General features: G+C 39.1%; 1 protein-coding gene across 1 annotated transcript in view; it reads right to left on the reverse strand.

Annotated features, from left to right (window-relative positions):
- Positions 1–336: 336 nt before the first annotated feature.
- The window catches only part of LOC137592608 (protein unc-13 homolog B-like), a 99,184-nt gene continuing 77,380 nt past the window's right edge, over positions 337–22,140 (reverse strand). The window contains exons 24-33 of the mRNA XM_068310880.1: positions 7,685–7,773; positions 7,422–7,559; positions 6,580–6,703; positions 5,736–5,780; positions 5,229–5,300; positions 3,911–4,058; positions 3,714–3,770; positions 3,261–3,344; positions 2,601–2,760; positions 337–2,513 (exon numbers count right to left, since the gene is read on the reverse strand). Of these exons, the coding sequence (XP_068166981.1) occupies positions 2,231–2,513; positions 2,601–2,760; positions 3,261–3,344; positions 3,714–3,770; positions 3,911–4,058; positions 5,229–5,300; positions 5,736–5,780; positions 6,580–6,703; positions 7,422–7,559; positions 7,685–7,773 (1,200 nt within the window). The 3' untranslated portion in view covers positions 337–2,230. The remainder of the gene's footprint in view (positions 2,514–2,600; positions 2,761–3,260; positions 3,345–3,713; positions 3,771–3,910; positions 4,059–5,228; positions 5,301–5,735; positions 5,781–6,579; positions 6,704–7,421; positions 7,560–7,684; positions 7,774–22,140) is intronic.

Consider the following 22,140-nt stretch of genomic DNA (forward strand, 5'->3'; position numbering starts at 1 on the left):
ACAATAAAAGTAATGCTTTAATATTGTTGAGTATCATCAACTTACTTTGGCAAAAATAAGTTTAACCTTCAGTGAATGCAGGAACGTCTTCACCCTGATGGTTAGTTTTTTGTCTCTGTTAAAAGCACAGATACAAATTAATTACAATGAGGACACAACCCAATGTTTTGATGAATAAATATTTTATATACAAAATTTGTTAGAATTATATTTAACATATGTCACATGAGAATAACTACATACATCTGATCAGTCCTCATATTTCACATACATACATGAAAAAAGTCACAAGTCTAACTATATTTGTGTACAATAAATACATGCTCTGGTCATAGGCTTTCATTTTCTTTTCTTTTTCTTACAAACTTACATTTATTTTTAAACAGTGAAAGAGTTCAGTCAGCACAGCAGCTGTGGCCATTGTAAAAGACCCACACACTTATAGCCTGCTTACAGACAAATGTTTGTTCACGTTAATAGTACAACCAAAGGACAAAACTAATTAGTAGAAAATCTCATCTACATTTAATCCAGCAGATCCTATTTTTCTTAAGAGCTAAAGTCTATCTGATTTTGGCAGACATGCAGATAAAGCCTGGCCATCTACAATGGCCACATCTCAGCAGACAAACAAAAATAGGTCTGCTCTGCAAAGCCAAAGTGTAATACCTGCAAAAAGCCTTTTATAGTTTTCTATCTATTGGTATGAGCATCAGAATATAAATATAAGCACTAATATGTCTGGAAAATGTGGCAGTAGAACAACAACACTGACAGACTGGAGATAAGTTACGGCACTTTAGATTAGGGGGTAAAAAAGGAATCACAAAAACTGCAGATACTGCACTTTGCCTTTGTAGGGCACAAGTGAAGAGGGCTTGTTGTGTTCCTTGGCACAAAAGTAAACACGCAAGAGTTTGGATCTAACCCAAACTCACTTCAAATAATTGAGCAACCTGCCAACACGGTTTCTTTCCAATTCAGGTTTCTGGTGCGCTGGCATGTCTGTAAGACATTTGTTCTCCTGTTCCAAACTGTTAAAGTAAATGTTTCTGGTGCCCAGAAAGGTGTTGATACGTTTTGTTGGCTCTTTGTTGTTTCCCCTCAGAGCAGGCAGATATGTAAACATTGTTAACAGTCTTAGTTTGATGGATGATAAAAATAAAAGTGCTGAATTTAAAACTTTGTGTGGAATCGCTGCATTTTGTTCAGCAGACAGGTCAAAGATCAGTCCGACACAGGACTCACACTACAATTCCCAAAACCCTTTGCCTCTGACATAAACAGTCATTGCTGTCATAACATTCATGTTTTGTATCCCTCTGACTTCGAATACCTGCGGTCAGCTTGCTGAATTTTTTACGATGCTTCACCTTCTTCTTTCAAGGCATTTATGTTAAATCTGTTTAAAATAACACACAAGCAGCATTTTCGCACACTTCCTGGTTCAGTTCATCAAAATATGACCATGTGACGAGGCCAGTGAGATTTCTGTTAGTCTGTCTCTGTGTTACATGAAACACTGCTCACCCACCAACAGACTTGCTATTTTGTTCATGCTGGTACATATGTTGTGTTCGTTTTTTTGTTCGTTTGTGTTTTTGGTGTGGGGGTTGGAGGGGCAAAATCACAGGATGTTTGGTGGCAGTCAAAAGCCCTCATAGATCATTTCCTTCCAGTGCACCCTCACCATGTGATAAATTATTACCTTAAACAGCAACCTAGTAGCAGTCGGCATTTTTCATTTCATATAAGTTTTTAAAACTAGTTCCTTTTTTGCATTCATACACTGATGGCTAGTGTTGTTAATAGCAAACAGATGACATGTATGTTTCATTTTTCCCAGATTCCATCTTCCATAGACAACCAAACTGGGACTTATTAGAATCATAAGCTCAAGTGATTAATTAAACCTTTGTCCACTGCGTCCAGTGGGATGAATGAGTTGCTCGATGCAGGGGCTGTTATAACTAAGTTCTCTTTTTTCATGTTTTTGACAGTATTTTAGTGTGACTGACAGTCAACTTGCATGTATCTCGTAAGTATTGGATGTTCTCCATGCAGATTATTGTGATAGTGTGTGTTCACTTGGAATGAAGATGACATTGTTCACAAATAAGCGTCAGACAAAGTCGTGAACGACACAAAGCTTTGACTCCAAATTTAAAAAAAAAAAAGAGATCGTTTTGATCTTTTCTAAAAATCTCTAGTCCTGAGTAAACGTGTCTCCTCATCTTCCCTCTTCAACTGGACGAACTTCCGATTTCATCTTGACAAACTCTTTTGCCACCTCATCGGCAGGACGCTGGGACAGAATCCGCATCACCGTCATGCCCGTCTCATCGGTCTGAATGCGGGGCCCGATCGGGCACCAGCACACGCAGGTCTTGCGATCAGCGACATCACGGAGCTGAACCACGGCCATGCCGACCACCCGGTCCGCCCGTCCGAAACAGTAATCCTTCACCGTCACCTGGAGCTCATAGCAGTCGGGAGACTCCTTCCCCAGGACACTAGAGGGCAGAAACAGATCCACACATATCAGCACAACCACAAAGATCAGAAAATAAATCAGTAAAAGGTTCAGTTTTCAGACTCACAACTGGAATGCTTCGTTGAATTTTGCTGACCAACAGTTGTTCTTAGACTTTGTGGTGAACTTGCGCTTCTTGTCAGTCAGGAAGGGGCCAACCATGCAGACCTCAACGAAGGGCCTGAACATCCCCGATGTCTGCCACTTCATGTCGTTCACTGCAATGACTGTATGGAGGATTGCAAGACGACAAGAGGAGTAGGAGGGAGAGAGCATGTGAGACAACGCTCAGCGTCGCTGACTTTGTGCAAAAGTCTAGCATACAATCACAAAACATTGTCCATGACTATTTTTATTTATGGTTCATGGAAATACTTTCAAATCCTTGACACTTCATCACCACATTTACTCACCTTTATCTTAATTTATGGTAATACCATTACAAATGAGGAATTCAAACAAACTAATATAACAGACTACCTTGTTGGTTTTAAAGTCAACAGCAAGCTAAATTATGACAAACATCAGTATAAATTAACTTGGAACAAGCGTGATAATATGATGAGTAATGGGTCATTTGTACGTATGAACTAATATTAATGGACGGAAACTTCCAAAATTGCTTGTAGGGTCATTTAAAGGCTTGATTCAAAATCTGGCCTTGGGTTAAATGAAGAAGAGGTCAAATCTGAAACACTGTGCTGCATGTTAACGTCTGTCGTCGCACCTCTGACGCTGACTTTACGTTCTTTGCCGAGCATCATGTCGATCTGCAAAACAGCCTCTCCAATCGACTTCTCTATCCCTGAACCTGCAGAGCATAAAAACATAACAGATAACACAACGGCCTTACTTTTGCTAGAGTAATTAATTTTCCTTGCTGTATTTTTCTTATCATTAGACTGATGACAGTAATTTCAGAAGAGAAATCTGTGCTGTAACACAGAATGAGGTGTGTGCTCTTATGTTGAATTAAATTTGGTCTAATTTTCCAAACGATGGTGTACAAAGTTCTGAGAACAGAAAACTTGGAACCAGAGAATGCTTTAAGAAATAACTGATTAATAACATCACCATGTCATGCCTGTTTTCATCCACAAACAAATAATGACAAATATACTGTGACTCATTTAAAAGAGTCCCTGTGGAAAGAGAACAAAACCTCCCAGATCAAACTCACCTCTGTCAGGTTGAATCTTCTCATTCCCAGTGATTCTGATTCCCATTCCATCGTGCACTAAGAAAAGATGAGAGCGGCTCAGGAAACCATGAGAAATATATATGTAAGTGTATGTGTGAGTGTGTGCGTGTGTGTGTGCGTGTGTGTGCGTGTGTGTGTGTGTGTGTGTGTGTGTGTGTGTGTGTGAGACGGATCACCTTGGGAGTGCTGTGTGGTAACAAACGTCTTGATGAGCGCGTCGGTGCTCTGGGAGTAGAGGGACAGGGCGTAACGTAACGAAGCCAGTTGAGGACTTTTCTCGACGAACGCCTTCTTCAATCCATTTCCTCCAGCGTGGAAGTATTGCTAAAAGAATTAATGAAGGTGGGAAATAAATCCTTCGACATACTTAAGAGTTCTTCATTGATGCCAGAGAGATATTTCCATACTATCCATACACAATAACAACAAACACAACTTAGAGAAACCAAAAAAGCAATGAATGAAAACTTCCGTCCTTGTTTACCACTGATAACAGCCCTGTTTTTGTTCATAGGTGGACTCAGTAAGTTGTCCTAATGCTATGTTGTCTGGCAGCGTTTGTTCTTTTCTTGATTATTAGTGGATGACACTCATAACAAAGATATAATATGTGTGGTTTTGGATTGTGAGAGAATCTTTATATTTGTTGTGTTGATTGTTTGGAGTCATTTATATTGTTTAATTTCTTTTTTTGATTTAATTAAAAACATTTATTCCAATAAATCCAGTTATTATTGAGATTCTGCTGAGAAAATGCAAACATGGGCATTCAAAATTCACACTAATAAATTAGACTTTCTAATTTTGAGCCAAAGTAAAAAAAAAAAAAAAAAGAACTAAGTCAGTAAGAGTTTGTCTCGGCTATCTTCTTATTTAGTCCAGGTTATCACACATCAGTATAGAGAAACATCTAAAACAAATTCTTCTGCCTCCTTCTCCTTTCAGCTTTCCCCTTCAGGGGTCGCCACAGCGAATCAATTGCCTCCATCTAGCCCTGTCCTTTGAATCCTCTTCTCTCACACCAACTACCTTCATGTCTTCCCTCATTACATCCATAAACCTCCTCTTTGGTCTTCCTCTAGTCCTCCTGCCTGGCAGTTCAAAACTCAGCATCCTTCTACCAATATATTCACTATCTCTCCTCTGGACATGTCCAAACCATCTCAGTCTGGCCTCTCTGACTTTATCTCCAAAACCTCTAACAAGTGCTGTCCCTCTGATGTACTCATTCCTGATCCTATCCATCCTGGACAAACCTCCACCTCTCTAGCTTCTCCTCCACCTGTTCCCTGCTCTCACTAGAGATCACTATGTCATCTGCAAACATCATAGTCTATGGAGATTCCTGTGTAACCTCGGAATAAAACAAAATTCTTCAGCCTAAAAGTCGTAAATTAACAATTTAAAATACAAGAATGTTATAAATGAATTAGAAATGACGGGCTGCTTCTCAACTGGTAAGACTCAGACGTGAATGTTTATGTCTTCACCCACCTTGATGGACTCCAGCCCTGCATCAATAATTATACACTGTTTGGGCGTCAATGTTTTGGCTTCACCACCTCCCTACAACAACCACAGTGAAATGACATGAGACACATCCTCCTGAAAAGACCAGCAGTCAAAAATAGTGAATAAACACAAAACAGAGTCTGGGATAATCCTGAATCCTGTCCTGTTTCATAGCTGCAGTCTTCATGTTTGTTAGTTGTATATGCTCAAATTAAGTGAATCCTACATTATTATTAATCATTTTAACCGTTACATTGATACTACCCAGGAACTTTATCATTAGCTTCTTTCTATCACAGATTAAAAAGCAGTTTGTGGATTGTTATTGGCTGCTTGTGGCAAAATTTCTAGATTTTTTCTACTGTATGGTGTCAGCTTTCACATAATGTTTGACCACTGAAGTAAAATGTATTTTTTAGCATTCAGTCTCTGACCTTCTTTCAGTAAACCAGAATTCAGATTTTTAAAAGAAACAATGTTGTTTGTTACCTTGAGATTAGACAGTCCTTTAGCTGCTGTTAGGAGCTGGGAGCCCTAAGGGGTAGGAAGGGAAGGAGATTAACAGAGGTTAAATTTCTTAATCTGATATTATGTTTTGATACTCTGAAAACAACACATTAATTTAACTTGATAAAATAAACCACAGGATAAAATCAAACTAGAACAAATTCTTGAGAAGACGTCTTCACCATTTTATTATCTAGTGGTGAATTCATTAGCTGACATTCACCACTAGATGGCAGCACAGGATATCTGCTCGTCTAAAACACCCTGAATTATATTATTTCAGCTGTCATGACCAACTTCGTGAGACTTTGTTCAAGTTTATAATTAATCTAAACAATAGATTAGTCACACTTAATGCAGTTACAAATTATTTTAGTAAATTTAAGAGACTCTGATTGCTGCACAGTCTAACTTCATCATCTTTGCTGCTCCAAGGCTCAATCAGAGACACAAAACACACAAATAAATGTTAAATATAAATACATATGGATTTGAATTCAGTCACTTGTTTCATTGCATCATCTTGATGTTTGGCAGCCAATGTTAAGATGTTTATCTATCTATGAATACTGTATATCAAATGAAGTTTTAAAGACCTTTGGTAAATCTGATCAGGTAAAAATTACCTGATCAGGTAAAATTGCCCCAAGTTGCTTGAATCAGGGTTGTTTTGGCCTTATGGTTACAGATTTTTAAAAATCAGGGGTTGTTGACCACTGTAGCTCCCCACCACTATTATCATGTTAGAATAATATAATGTTATCATGACGCTAAATCAGAACAGCACTCTTTGAACTGGGGCTTTCTCTTTATTTCTCTGACAAACCAGGCTGTCGTGGTTTTGAGGCAGGATGATGGTCTTCTCCAGGCTGCTCAGGACGATTTTCCACAGATCCTTCAGGATCCTCTTCAGGACTGTCTTCTCACAGATGTCAGCAAAGATACTGAGACTGGATCAAGTACAAACATCAAAACAGTGAACTTTATCTCCTGTAAAGTAGAAGTCATTGTAGAGGCCAGATTTAAGCATTTAAAAACACCTAAGAACAAAAAGGGGAAAACAAAAACAACAAAAAACAAAAAATGAGTCTGCATTAAGGTTTGATTTGTTCTTTCCAAAGAGGTCCTGTCTTTCCACCAGGTTTTTTTAAAGAAATTTGTTCATTGGATTTTGGGTAATCCTGCTGGTGCGTCACCCAACAAGTAAACAAACAAACAAACAAACATGTCTGAAATCATAACCTCCTTGTCAGAGGAAATAATAATGAAATTTGCAGCCTCTGCAGCCGAGAACCAATAGACACCAGACAAAGTCTGGGATGCGTGTGTCAGAAGGCTCATGATGTCGGCCCGTGGGTTTCCTGGTGTGTTCATTTGTCTTATTGCATCACTGTTCAGCATTCTGAACCTCATCTCTGAAGAAAATTTCTAATAAATGATTCAATATTTCCAAGCTAATGTATTGATCCATCCTGAGCTTACAGTATATACCACCTCTACACAGATCCAATGGGTTATTTTCATACGAGTTCAGTGTTTCTCTTTAATATGATACTGTTGGCTTAAGTATCTTAACTATTATATATAGCTACAGTACAGAACAATAGTCACACCATCTTTATTCTGGGCAAATGTTAAAATAAAACAACAGAGGAGTCGTTGGCTTACTTTTTATCCAGGAACTCCATGAGGGGTCTCAGCATGTTGTCAGCATCTGCCTCTGCAGTGTTGTGGTTGGGTGGGCCTTTGATCTGGTAGAGGGTCTCAGCCATCTGACGCATGCAGCCGTTAATACGAGTCTGGAAACTGGAGGGAGATGGAGGAAGGGGAAAATTTTGACAAGCAACTTCTGCAAGGTTGCTGGAGGATTGTTCCCAGAACACACTGGATGACTGGCGTTCTCTGTGCATGTGTGTGTGTGTGTGTGTTACCTCTTGGCAAACACGGTGCTGAAGTTGTCAAGGATGGTATTGAGCTTCACCTGCAGCTCATTAAGGATGCTGGCTGCTTCTGTATCCAGCTGAAACACACACATGAACGAACAGGAGGACAAAGGGGACGTCAGGCTACTACCAGCATTTACCGATAATTATTCAACTACTGCTTACATACAGAAATGTTGCCTCACTGATGTTTGGTACCTTCAGTTTTTCTAGTGCTTGATAGTTTTTTTTAAATTCAAATGTGAATAAAGAGAGATATTTACATAAATGAAAAGACAGAAAATAGCAGAGCAAGAGTGTATTTTCTTAACTGTATGTAGGCTGTGAGGAGGATCTGTTAAAGACATTCACCTGTTTGAGTAGGAAATTATTTATTAAGGCTGATTTAGGTTGGTTTTACCGAAAATAACATATTTCATTTACTATACACATTTGAGCTAACGATAATTCCATGGGCTGCACTACAGCGGTTCAATTCCACTTGAGCACCTGGGACTTGGGGGGTTGATTTCTTCCTGTGTCAATGTTGATTCTTGCCAGAGAAGGCATTTAGTAGAGGTGGCTCTAAATTCACCGTAGGTGTGAATGTGCATATCTTCCTGTGCACAGGGACATGCTTTGCTAAATGAGGCAGGGGCTGTCTGAACGTATCACATCAGAGAACAGAAGGCGATAGTGTCCTGATTCACACTGGGACATGGTGTGACTTTTTCTCACTGGAGTGCATGACAAAAATGTTTCCATTGGACTTCAGCAGATAACAGCACCACCATTGTAGTAAAAGTCATGAGACATTAGGTGCGTCTCTATGGACCAGGGCAAATAAACACCTAGACTCAGGGTGATGAAAGTATTGCACACTCTTAGTAGTATTCACAGTAAATATAAATAACCAAAGCCAGAGGTGTTGTCTTTTCATGGGATACATTTTTGTATTGTGGATAGAAAACTCCCACATAAAATCTCACTGAAGTGGCCAAATCAATAGCAACATCTTGTTAGCGCTTCTCAGTGCATTTCAGATGAAGCGGAACGGTGCAGAGAGTTCCCAGCAGAATTAATATGTAAGAAGCAAATGTGAATGGTGCCTGAAAAGGAAAATCTTACTCAGTACTTGAGCACAACTCCCGAGCACGATGATATTTTGACACTTAGACAAAATGAGAGTTTGTAACATGAGATTCATCTGCCAGGGTCAATGAATGAGATATCGTGAATACAATGAGTGTGAGTCACAAACATTTGCTTTGTGTGATGAAGCTGCAGGATGATGAATGCACAAAGATGAGTGAACAGGATAGAAAAGCAGATTTAGACGCAGATTGCAAAGGTCGTAACTACAGAAGATTATACGAAGAGTAAACAGGTGACAAAACCATTCATGCATCTCCTAAACCGTTCAGCTGTGTCTGAAAAGAGAAGTTCTAACCACACAATAGCTTAAAGATGAAGCTCCACATTTTAGTGACAGACCTCAATAGGCTGAAGTCGACGTTTATTCATATTAATTGAAACTAATTTGACAACCCAAAGATTTATCCCTGCACCCATTCTTAATATACATCTGCGAGTAAAAAGTATAATTTTGGGCAATAACCCCCGAAAGGAAGCGGATGTTGAACGTAGATGTCGTAGTGAAGTTTTGCAAAACGTGATCTAAAGATAGCCATTGCTTACAAATGAATGATTTTAAGGGAATTTATATCTGGAGGCATGTCAAGATCCTGGTGTTTTGAAATTTAGTTAGAACTTAAATTGTTTTTGGGTTTTTTTCTATGAGCAAAGTTGACAGAGAAGTCTAAACTAGGATGAGAGTTCGGGATCAGGTGCAGCACAGCTCTTGATCTATCAGGCAGTAGAAGTACTTCTCAGTTTTGCTTCAGCATCTGACTACAATGGCTAACGCCCTCAGCCCAAACATGCAACAGGCTGCCTTTGTGTTATAATTTCAATGGCTTGATTGGGTTTTGAACTGCAGTGTTGTTTGAACTAGGGCCTCTGTTGGTTTTGGACACACTAAATGAACGAACGTTAAAGTTTTTGGTTTTGTGACTTTGATAGGTCTGAGAAAATGTTTCAAGTACAAATTTGTTGTTTATAAATGTTTCTTATAACAATGTTTCAGTAAGCTTCTGACGAATTTAGTTTTACTTCACTTTGAATTGTCTGTATTCAGTGTCACATGACTTAGAGAATCTATGAAGAAATTACATCAACATCTTGACCCCAGTCAACTCATGCCTTGAATTTTGTAACTAGAAGTAAAAAACATTTCAAAATACAGTTTAATGCGCCAATCAAGCAGAATGACAGCATAACTAATAAGTTGCATTTATGTAATATTTGATAAGACCAAGAATTAGTGCTTTGTGGATAATTTGACTGTTTTGGTGGATTTTATGGGATTTAAATGCCAGCAATGCTCCTTTTGTCACTAGGAGGAGCTCAACTATATGATATACATATCTCTCATAGACATTAAATCACCCAAGTAAAAAAGCATTAAAGCAACAAAGTGCAGTTTTTAGTTGTGAACTCCACAGGATGAACTGGCCTTGAGCAGCAAGGTAACAGACATCCAATAAATATGAAGCTCATTAGTATGTGGGACCACACGTTACACCAGTCAAGTGGCTAGACAACTGAATGATCAGGGTTTGCAGAAAGTATGCCATTGATAAGTGTGCAACTATGGCATTAAATAGAGGACACTGGGCAAACAGCCACAACATATAATTGTACTAATGGAGGGCCATGACTTTCAAGTGACTGTGTTTTAATATCTTGGAATTTAATTGGGAAATGTTGCAGTGGGTGAAGTGAAAGATTGGATTGGCCACTCCACCCTTTCAGACCATGTCTGCTTTTGGTCTGAATCCAAGAATGAAATGTATAGCTCTGTTTATGGGAACTGGAAATGTTGCAGATCTTCATCAAAATTTAGAGAGCAATGTTCAAGTGTGTGGTGTGTCCTTGGGAGATAAGTAGAAATCTGGGAGAAACTCTTCTCTAGAAAATTGACAGGAAGATGAATAAGAGCCCTGTGACATGATTTAATATCTGATATCCAAACCGGCTACTTCTTTTCCTTTCGACTTTCTGTTAGTGGTCACCACAGCGTGTCACAGCATTCTTTTCCATGTCAGCCTATCTTCTTCATCCTCCTCTCTAACACCAACTGCCCTCATATCTTCCTCACTACATCCATCCACCCTCTCTTTGGCCTTCCTCTAGCCCTTTTTAAAAAAAGAAAATGGTCTGACGAATATGTGCAACGAGAATTTACATGTACTGTATCATGGAACGTGATGGGAGTCAGCGTTCTGCATGATTTGAATGTCAAGTTGAGCAACTCTAGTCTCGCAAAAATAAAGGAACACTTCCTTAAGCTGCATGAAAAACAACAGAAACAGACTTTGCTGTGAAAATGACATAAGAATAGCACTTGCCAAGGTGAAACCACGCATGTCTGAGCTGGTCTCTCAATAACAACAGCAGAAGTCACACTGATTTGCAGGTAGGTCATAACATGTGAGTTGATACACTGTCTTGGTTTTGTTCTTTGAAAAAGGTGACGTTAATGCACAATTCATTAAATACACCAGAAAAAAATATAACTATGTCTTAAATTTGAAAAAAAAAAAAGTTTTTTTTTTTTTTTTTTTTACTAAAGAGGGGTTCGGTGAGTGAGCAAATGAAACCGGTGGGTTCCGTACCTCCAACAAGGTTAAGAACCACTGGTTTAGATATAACTTAATCTACTATTTTATTTTATTTTATTTTTTACTATTTTAATTTAATCACTGGTCTACAAGTGTAAAAGACATTTTGACATAATAATTATCAAATACAATCTATTGCACTAAACAATTACATTTATCATAGTTCTCTATGCTTAACATTCAAAAATACTAGTTTCTTACTGTTTTGTTTCCAGCATTGTAAGCATATTTTACAGCATCAACAAAACTTTTCACTTTAAATATTTCCAGTCCCAAGCCTGGATAAATACAGAAATTTGTGTCAGGAAGGATATCCGATGTAAAACTTTTGCCAAATTAAATATGCGAATCAAATCTATGACTTCCATACCGGATCCATCGAGGCCCGGGTTAACAATGACCGCCATCGGTGCTGTTCACCTACAGGGTGCTGATGGAAATTGGACTACTGTTGGTCGAAGAAGTATAGGAGGAAAGTGTGTTCATAGGAAGAGAGAGCAGAGGAACACCAAGAGTATGGGACTGAGAGTAGGGATGTTGAATGTTGGAAATATGACAGGAAATGGTAGAGAGTTGGTTGACATGATGCAGAGGAGGAAGGTAGACATACTGTGTGTCCAGGAGACCAGGTGGAAAGGTAGCAAGGCTAGAAGTTTAGGAGCAGGGTTGAAGTTGTTCTACCATGGTGTAGATAGGAAGAGTAATGGAGAAGGAGTTATCTTGAAGGAGGAGTTTGTTAGGAATGTCCTGGAGGTAATAAGAGTGTCAGATAGAGTGATGAGTCTGAAGCTAGAAATTGAAGGTGTGATGTTCAATGTTGTTAGTGGGTATGCTCCACAGGTAGGATGTGAGCTGGAGGAGAAGGAGAAATTCTGGTTGGACTTTGATGAAGTGATGCAGAGCATACCTACAAGTGAGAGATTTGTCATTGGTGCAGACTTCAATGGACATGTTGGTGCAGGTAACAGAGGTGATGAGGAGGTGATGGTCAGGTTTGGTATCCAGGAGAGGAACGCAGAAGGACAGATGTTAGTTGACTTTGCAAAAACGGTGGAAATGGTTATAGTGAATACTTTCTTCCAAGAGGAGGCAGGGACATAGGGTGACCTACTGTATAAGAGTTGAGGTAGGAGCACACAGGTAGACTACATCTTGTAATCTGAAGAAGATCACTGACTGCATAGTGGTAGGTGAGAGTGTAGCCAAACTGCATAGGATGGTTGTGTGTAGGATGACTCTGGTGGTGAGGAAGATGAAGAGGGCAAAGACAGAGCAGAGGACGAAATGGTGGAAGCTGAAAAAGGAAGAGTGTTGCATGACTTTTAGGTAGGAATTAAGACAAGCTCTGGGTGGTCAGGAGGTGCTTCCAGATGACTGGACAACTACAGCTAATGTAATCAGGGAGACAGGTAAGAGAGTACTCGGTGTGTCATCTGGAAGGAAAGTAGATAAGGAAATGAAGACAAGCTAAGAAGAAGTGGGACACTGAGAGGACTGAGGAGAGTAGACAGGAGTACAGGGAGATGCAGCGTAAGGTGAAGGTAGAGGTAGCAAAGGCCAAACAAGGGGCTTATGATGACTTGTATGCTAGGTTGGACAGTAAGGAGGGAGAGATTGACCTATACAGGTTGGCAAGACAGAGAGACAGAGATGGAAAGGACGTGCAGCAGGTTAGGGTGATTAAGGATAGGGATGGAAGTCTATTGACAGGTGCCAGTAGTGTGATGGGAAGATGGAAAGAGTACTTTGAAGAGTTGATGAACGTGGAAAATGAGAGGGAACAAAGACTAGAACAGGTGACTGTTGTGGACCAGGATGTAGCAAAGATTAGTCAGGATGAAGTGAAGAGGGCATTGAAGAGGATGAAGAGTGGAAAGGTACTCGGTCCTGATGATATACCTGTAGAGGTTTGGAAGTGTCTAGGAGAGGTGGCAGTAGAGTTTCTGACTGGGTTGTTCAACAGGATCTTAGATAGTGAGAAAATGCCTGAGGAATGGAGGAGAAGTGTGCTGGTGCCCATTTTTAAGAACAAGGGAGATGTGTAGAGTTGTGGTAACTACAGAGGAATAAAGCTGATGAGCCATACAATGAAGTTATGGGACAGAGTAGTTGAAGCTAGACTAAGAAGTGAGCATTTGTGAGCAGCAGTATGGCTTAATGCCAAACAAGAGTACTACAGATGCAGTATTTGCTTTGAGGATGCTGACAGAGAAGTACAGAGAAGGCCAGAGGGAGCTGCATTGTGTTTTTGTAGATCTGGAGAAAGCTTATGACAGGGTACCCAGAAGGAACTGTGGTATTGTATGAGGAAGTCTGGAGTGGCAGAGAAGTATGTTAGAACGGTGCAGGACATGTATGAGGACTGTAAGACAGTGGTGAGGTGTGCTGTAGGTGTGACAGAGGAGTTCAAGGTGGAGGTGGGACTGCATCAGGGATCAGCTCTGAGCCCCTTCTTGTTCGCTATGGTGATGGACAGGCTGACAGACGAGGTTAGACATGAATTACCATGGACTATTGTGTTTGCAGATGACATTGTGATCTGTAGTGAGAGCAGGGAACAGGTGGAGGAGAAGCTAGAGAGGTGGACGTTTGTCCTGAATGAGTACATCAGAGGGACAGCACATGTTAGAGGTTTTGGAGATAAAGGCAGAGAGGCCAGACTGAGATGGTTTGGACATGTCCAGAGGAGAGATAGTGAATATATTGGTAGAAGGATGCTGTGTTTTGAACTGCCAGGCAGGAGGCCTAGAGGAAGACCAAAGAGGAGGTTTATGGATGTAGTGAAAGAGGACATGAAGGTAGTTGGTGTGAGAGAAGAGGATGCAGAAGACAGGGTTAGATGGAGGCAACTGATTTGATGTGGCAATCCCTGAAGGAAAAGCCAAAAGGAAAAGAAGAAGACAACAATTACATGTGTTACGTGAACACAAGTTTGGGGTTTCACTTTTGGGGGTCCCAGTTGGACCCTTGAGAAACTCGGTGATAATTTACTGGTAAACATTACATCTTGTTGAATATGAGAAAAGTTTTCCATCACATTTTCCTGCCAAGATGGTTCCTTTGACTATAAGCAAAGCTTCAGTTTTAAACCATGACTTAAACATCCACATTAAATACACAACATAACGTTTTGCATTATGTTGTGTATTGACATGACATTTTGTAGTATTGTATATTGTGTTTTTGTCAGCCTCCATAGTTTGGATCCAATAACTTCATCCTAAACACTAAGATGGTACTAGGCATTACTCATTCATGTGTACGTGTAGATACTTTATAATATGACCTTCATAGACAATACAAATTTTTTGGTTCAGTCATTTTTCAAGACTTTGGAGGAGAATGCCAGCAAAGTGTCGAAAAACAAGACAGAAAAGGACACAAAATAAAGCCTGCGAGTACACTCTCTCCTCACTTGAAAATTAGAAGTGCCCTTTAATTAATCAGTTTTTTTCTAAGTTTCTCTTCTCTATAGCATCAAACTGTATCTTCTTTGTGGCAACAACAGCTTCAGTCTGACAGAAGAGATGGGCGAGGGCACAAAAGAAAAAGAGAAGTCAAACAGTACTGGGAAGGATACCAATGATTAAAACAAACTGGAAAATGGAAGGACATGGGGATGGGTATTATGGTGTACAGCAAGTAAAATAATATGATAGTTTATTTTGGGTAGGTTTTTGTGATATTGTCTGATGAGTTGAGGACTAGGTTACCTGGATGAAATCTTTTGTTTATTGTCTTTGCTTTATATTGCAGTGGGATCTCGGGCATTCGCGCATCAATGCTCGCGACTTCACCTTATTGTGAATTTTTGATTGGCAGTCACATGATACTGTATGCGCATTCTATTGGCATTCGGAAGTGCGCTCCATTCCGTGAGTCTCGGACTTACGTGAGACACAAAAGTGCTTTAAACCGTCAATAAGAGTGTGAGAAAAGGTAATACAGATACAGTAGGTGGTTTAATATCAGTATTGGAAGGGTTCATAAACATTTAAATTACCATAAATAATGAGATAAATATTTTGTCACTCTATCGTGGATATTGTTAATCACATGTGGTTCTTGGAACGCATTAACCGCGAAGAATGAGGGTGCACTGTATCTTAATTTATATGGATGCTATGTGTAAAAAATAAGGAAATCACCTGAATTGATTGACTGTGCTGTCTAATATAACACTGCTGCACACTGACTTGACAAAATCTCAGTTTAATCATTGGACAAATACAGAGAAAATCCTTTTATTTAAGCTTAGAATTATTACTGTTGCTGTTTGTATTCTAGTAGCACCTGCATATGTAAATGTGCAATAAAATACTTGAGAATGAAGTCAAAATCTAATATCACTGCTCTCAGCACAATTGCTATGTTTTCTAATTTTCCTTTTGTTTTGCATTACCAAAGTCAGTTCACGTTAACAAGACAGATTCTACCAACCTAAAACTACTGTGTGCATAATATTGAACTAAACAGAGGTTTATGTACATTATTACAGTACACATAATATTATGTATAATATTATGTACTAACCTGAGCGTTATGCTATCATGCTATCAATCTACAATCAGGATTAGGATTTCAAAATGGATCAGTGGGAAAATCTCAACAGGGAAAAAGAGAAATGATGATGACTGAACAAACAAACCTTATTTACTTCCTCCTTTGACTGGAGAGAAAAACAAAATATATAAATTAGACAGCTGCTCCCTGGTGAGATTTTGTACTTTATTTTTTTTCTTTCTCAACTCAATGCGCCAAGGAAAGGGAAAAGCTGGCAATTTAATTTGAGAAGATTTTAAATCAAATATAACAAATGTAACAAAAAAAAAGAACAAAAAAGTTTTACAGTAGAGAAAAAAACACACATTAACTTGAATTTAGGGGTAATATGTCTGTTTTAAGCATTTTGATAAAAGGGAATTATTCCAAATTAGCTTCTGGGAAAAGTGTGAGTCAACAGCAGCAGCAGACAGAGAGGAGAAGTTAAACGGAGGTTAATGTGCCACTGAATACAAGCACTGCATGTTTTTCATCTCAATTTTTGTAACCAGAATTTTTCTAAAAAATTTCTGGCATTTATTTAACTAAATTTTGTCATACTGACTGCTATTCCCCTCATGTACCTGAACTCTGAGAGGGTAAAATGATAAAGAAGAGACTGTAAATCACATGTGTCCAACTCAAGGCCCGTGGGCCAAATGTGGCCCGCCACATCGTTTTATGTGGCCTGCAAGAGCATTAAAGAGTCTAAAAATAATTTTAATTTTTTAATTTAATTTTATATACTGTTATAATCCCCAAAGGGAAATTAAGAATGCACACTCTAGTTTTTTGTTAGTCTTATCAATCACATGCATATTAGTGTGTACAGGCCCCTGTAATTCACACAACCACACACAAGGGGGCCTGTAGGCATGCAAGGGAGGTGGGGTGGCGGGCAGCCCCTTTTGTGGAGTGTCCAAATGAGCAGCTTGTGAGGGGGGACGGTGCCTTGCTCAAGGGCGCCTCGCTCAAGGGCGCCTCGGCAGTGCTCCGGAGGTGAGCTGACACCTCCCACTGTCAGCTCACCTCCGGGTGTCATTTTTGGGCGGGAGCGGGAATCGAACCGCCGATCACAGAGCATTGGACGACCTGCTCTGCCGCCCACTTTACCACTGAGCCACTGCTGCCCCCAAATAGGTCAAAATTGTGTTTTGACCGAAGCTAAATTTCCCACAAAGCAGTAATTAAACCCATTTTAACTCGGACAAAAAAAGTTTTGAAAAAAGTCCTAACTTAGTTTGATGTTGTTTTTCTTAATTCACTTGGATGGTTTGATCGTTGATTGATGGAGTTCTGTGGGGGGTTTTCATTGCCCGACAAGTTAAAATGATTTCTTTTATAACAGAGCAACAAGTCTACATATTTCTGTGCTACTGTCATGTTTGGAACTTGAATAAGTATTAAATTCAGTTACTTAACATTACGGAGTAGTTACATTTATTTTACATTACATTGAGTTGTATTTAGTTACATTTATAAGTTAGATCTGGCCCTTTGAGGACAGCCATTATGCTGATACGGCCCTTGGTGAGTTTGAAACCCGTGCCCGAAACGCTTTTAAAAGCTATATACAATCTGATTATTATACATGAATCACTGCTTCCTAGATTATTGATGTTATTTCTAAACTTCCTTTTGCTCTGCTAGAATTTCAACAATTACTCGATGCATACACACAGAGGATGAAGTTGAAAAAAGATAAATACAAGGGTTTTAATTTAAGCTGCCACTGAGATTTTGTAGAGGTTTACCAACCTCTATTTGCAATCATCTACGCTGATCATAAGCTTTTCAATGTGACAGTGATTCTGTACCCACCTGTTTGCTCGGATTGTCCTCCTTGGGACAAAGGAACACAAGAAAAATTTCAATAGAAAGGCAACCCCATTAATGTTAACAAACTCTAACAATCCTTTCCTTTTAATACATCTTAAGAAAAGCACTAACTGAATTGTAATCACGGAGTGTATAGTGAAGGTAGTGAAAGAGATATTTCTCTTCATTTTGACTGATAAACAACAGAAACTGACAAGCAGAAAATAGCAAGAGGGATGTCAGAGACAATAAACCAACCTGCTTCTCTTTATCTTTCTTTTCAGCCTGCAAGAACACACACACACACACACACACACACACACACACACACACACACACACACACACACACACACACACACACACACACACACACACACACACACACACACACACACACACACACACACACACACACACGTGTAAGTGCTACGAGCAATGTGAGAAGCATGAGGGCAAACACAACTTCACGATTGTCACTTTTTGTAACAGCTGTACTATTCATGGCACACTTTTTAGGTTCACCATCTGTCAGGCTTTAGTTGCTCTTAACAGTTTCTAATATAATATAAAAGCATATTTGTGCTTTAAAATGAGAGCCCTGTAGGTCCAGTTTTGATTATACTCAGCTTTTATTTCTGGGTTGGAGGTTCACATCGTCCTCTGAGGAGACGTAAAACTTAACTAAAATAAAACCTTGACATTAACAGGGTGGACATATCTCTGTGTAAAGCAGACAGTGTCCGGACGCGCATTAGGCTAAGACGTGTGTAATTTCAGCTACTACTCAGTGTACTTTGAAGCACACTCCCAGCACCCCTGGGATATTAACGAATATAAATGAGATATATTTTGGGGCTACACCTGTGTGTCTACTCACCAGTCCGTTCACAGTTGGCGCGCATCTTTGGTGTTTTTACCATAAGGTAATGTAAAAACAGCTAACAGGACTTTCTGCAATATGCCTGTTCCTCTGAGACAAATATCTGACTGAGAACTCCTTTGGGAATAAGAAAACTTTTTAAAGGGGGGGCTCCTTTTATTTAGATTAAATACTTAATATCTATCCATTTTTCACTGTAGCTCTATGCTTCTCTGACTCCTGATGATTTTTGGGGCAGTAGTTTTCCCTTCCTCGTCCATTTTTGAACAGCATTGCTTCTCACAGTTGGGTCTTTTTTATTACAAACTCTAACAGCCACTCTGAGGAGGGAGCAGACAAGCTGCTGCTTTCTCCAACAACTCTAATATGACTGCAAATTTCAGATCACATCCTGCACGAAAAGTCAGCCTTTATTTTAGTCAAGTTTAGTTTTCTTCAAATAGCACTTTTTTAATAGTTTTGACAAACTTGTTCACACTGAATTTCTTATTTCCATGTCTGGTTTTGAATGCTCTGTTGTGTTTAGCAGTTAGTCTCTACTTGTGTCTGTCTGTTATTTGCTTCTCAGCAGGGAGTGCACAGTAGGCTCTTGGACCTTTTTTGGTTAGAGAAAAATACCTGCTGCTGAAAACAAGATCGTAAAAACAGCAAAGCTGACGCTCAGACACCAAATAATGAGTTGAAATTATATGTTGAGTTGAGGTTTCTCTAAGTTCATCACCTTGTTTGAAAATGATCACTTCATACCTTCATCCATCAACACAGTATGTTTATAAGTAAAACTAGTTTGAACACACACACACGCACACGCACACACACACACACACACACACACACACACACACACACACACACACACACACACACACACACACACACACACACAGCTTGGACAGAAACACACCTTCTCACTCTTGGCCTGAAGTATGGTGATTGAGAGACAGAAAAGGAAAAAAAGACAAATCAAATCACTGATAATACATAAAGTAAATGCAAGTTAAATTCTTAAGTTCAAAGGAATTACAAGTTGACTGAGGGCCTACCTTTTCCTGATCAAGCTTTTGGAAAGATTTTAAGACATAAAACACAGAAAAAAATTGAAAGAAGGTGGGGAAACATAACATACTGGTCTTAGTAATGACAGAAAAAACAGTATTAAAGCACAGATGCAAAAACTTAGACACAAATTGTGAACATGGTAACATTTAAAGATTTCAGTCAGTCCAGAGATGACAGCCAGCAGTAGAGGAGAGGTTAGGTTTAGAAATGAACCTCAATGTAATTCTCCTCTTCTCCTGACTGTCATTGTTGTCTGAAGACTTCAGGAGTACAAACACTAAACAGCTGAAACAAAGCTTGAAACAAAATAAAACATCTACTTTATACGGATTACTTGTAGCAACATTTACATTAACAGAGATATTATTCCTGCTTCGAATAATATTTTTTTCAATTTTTCAATTGTATGTTTGAGCCACCTTCGTTTTCTCAGAATATCTGGTATACTAGTGTGTCTGTTAGTCTAACATTTCTTATCTTCCCAGAGTAACAGCAGGAGCGATGTGGCACCTAGAACCTCCCTGAAACATCTTTTTAATGATGCGAGCTAACAGACTGAGTGACAGACCCCTGGAATGAAAGCAGTGTGAGGCCGATGTAATAAATCAACTACATATCCTGCAAAACCAATAACTAAAGCTTCAACAGGCAATATTTCCAGAGAAAACAGTGCATGTAAAAAAAAAGAAAAGAAAAATACGAGAATATATCAGAACACTGAAGTTCAGCCCTTTAAATTCAGTTTGGTTCTGACTTGTGATCAGACTAACTTGACTCATGAGGATGTCAATTTCATTAAACTGTTTCCTTTGATCACAATATGTGATCACAATGAGCAGCAATGTGCAGCCTTCATTACAATTCAATGCAACATAAACAGTATCTTAACTTATATTCAACACCGAGTCTGTGAAGTGTGCAGTTTACTATTTTTTCTATGACAGAGAGCAGTTCAGAAATACAGCCTAATATACCAATAACAAAGTCCTGATTGCATGAAAAGGCTTGATGTCTAGAACAAAACAAACTGTCACTAATGGAACAACTGACCTTTATTTCCTTGTCTTTGTTGTCAACCTAAGAACAAACCAGGTAGTTCAGGACGGGAGCAGAGAGGACGGGAAAGGCAGGGAGCATTAGCAACGGCTTTGTGCAAAAATAATTGTGTCCATACAACTTTTCAGGGAATATTATTTGAAACAGACCTCCAAAGTCCCACACTGATGATTTACATTTATCCACAAGCTAAAAAAATCAATCAATTAAGGAGCATGACTGATCTTAGATTTCTAATTGTTGTGTTTGCTTACACTGCCCTACATTTAGGAAAAGATCTTAAAGAGAGGAAATCAGTTTTGGCCAAAATTAATTGTCTGCTTCCACATTTCTGCCATAGCTGTAATAAAACACACACAAAATGGTCTATAAACACACACCCTCAGACAGGACGTATCTTCCAAAGCAAAGGAGCAGCACCTTCAGCTAGCTCCTAACAGTATGTGAATTCTCAGTATAACATCCCATTTAGCATCTGTTAAGGTGAATCATAACTCCGTCCATTAACACAACGCTCGATACTCTGCAACGCTTTCCTGATTCGCTCCAAATCTGACTGTACCACATGTTCTCTGACCCCCAACAGTCGGCTGGCAAACTGAGCCATAAGAAGACGTCTCTTAATGACAGCTAAATGCAACATCTTTCTGCATCATCGGATTCAATTATCTGGGAACCCACTGTCAAGTCTATTAAGCACTCACTGGAGGCTGTGGAAGCACACAGCTGTAAAAGTGTTAAGAAGGTTGCTGGCATGTGGTACCAGAGCCTTCATAGACATTTTGGCATGTTGTGATTAAGCATCTGTGTTTGGGGATGTGCAGATAGAAATTTCAAAGTAGTATAGGTGGATCATTTATTTATGTTTTTATTATACTAAAGCCATAAGCTTGCATGAAAGCAAAAAAAAATAACTAATTCCAATTTAGAGAGTAAAAATGTTGTTGAAGTCCATTCCAAATCTGAATTTACATACTTACAATCACAGTTAGTGCAAAAGTGCACATAAGAGAAACCTGTCCTGTAACCTCTGACCATACATACATACAGAGATATATAGAAAGATCGCCATTTGGCGAATTAATTATGAGAAAGTTGAGAAATGTTCTTTATCTTCATACCAAATATTAACATTAATAGTTCACAGTAACAGTACAGCTGATAATAATAGATGTCATGGATTTAAAGAATTTTTGCCTAAATTGTTCACCCTTTCCTAATTTTGTCTTACCTCGCATCCATCTGAGTCTGAACAACCAGACTGGTGACGGAATGGACAAAAAAGACAAGAAAATGTTTAGAAATAATAAATCATGGATTGAAATGTTGGAGGAAATGACCTCTAGAACTCCTCTCACCTTTGTC

Source organism: Antennarius striatus, chromosome 3, assembly GCF_040054535.1.
Source record: "Antennarius striatus isolate MH-2024 chromosome 3, ASM4005453v1, whole genome shotgun sequence".
In the NCBI taxonomy this organism is placed as follows: Eukaryota; Metazoa; Chordata; class Actinopteri; order Lophiiformes; family Antennariidae; genus Antennarius; species Antennarius striatus.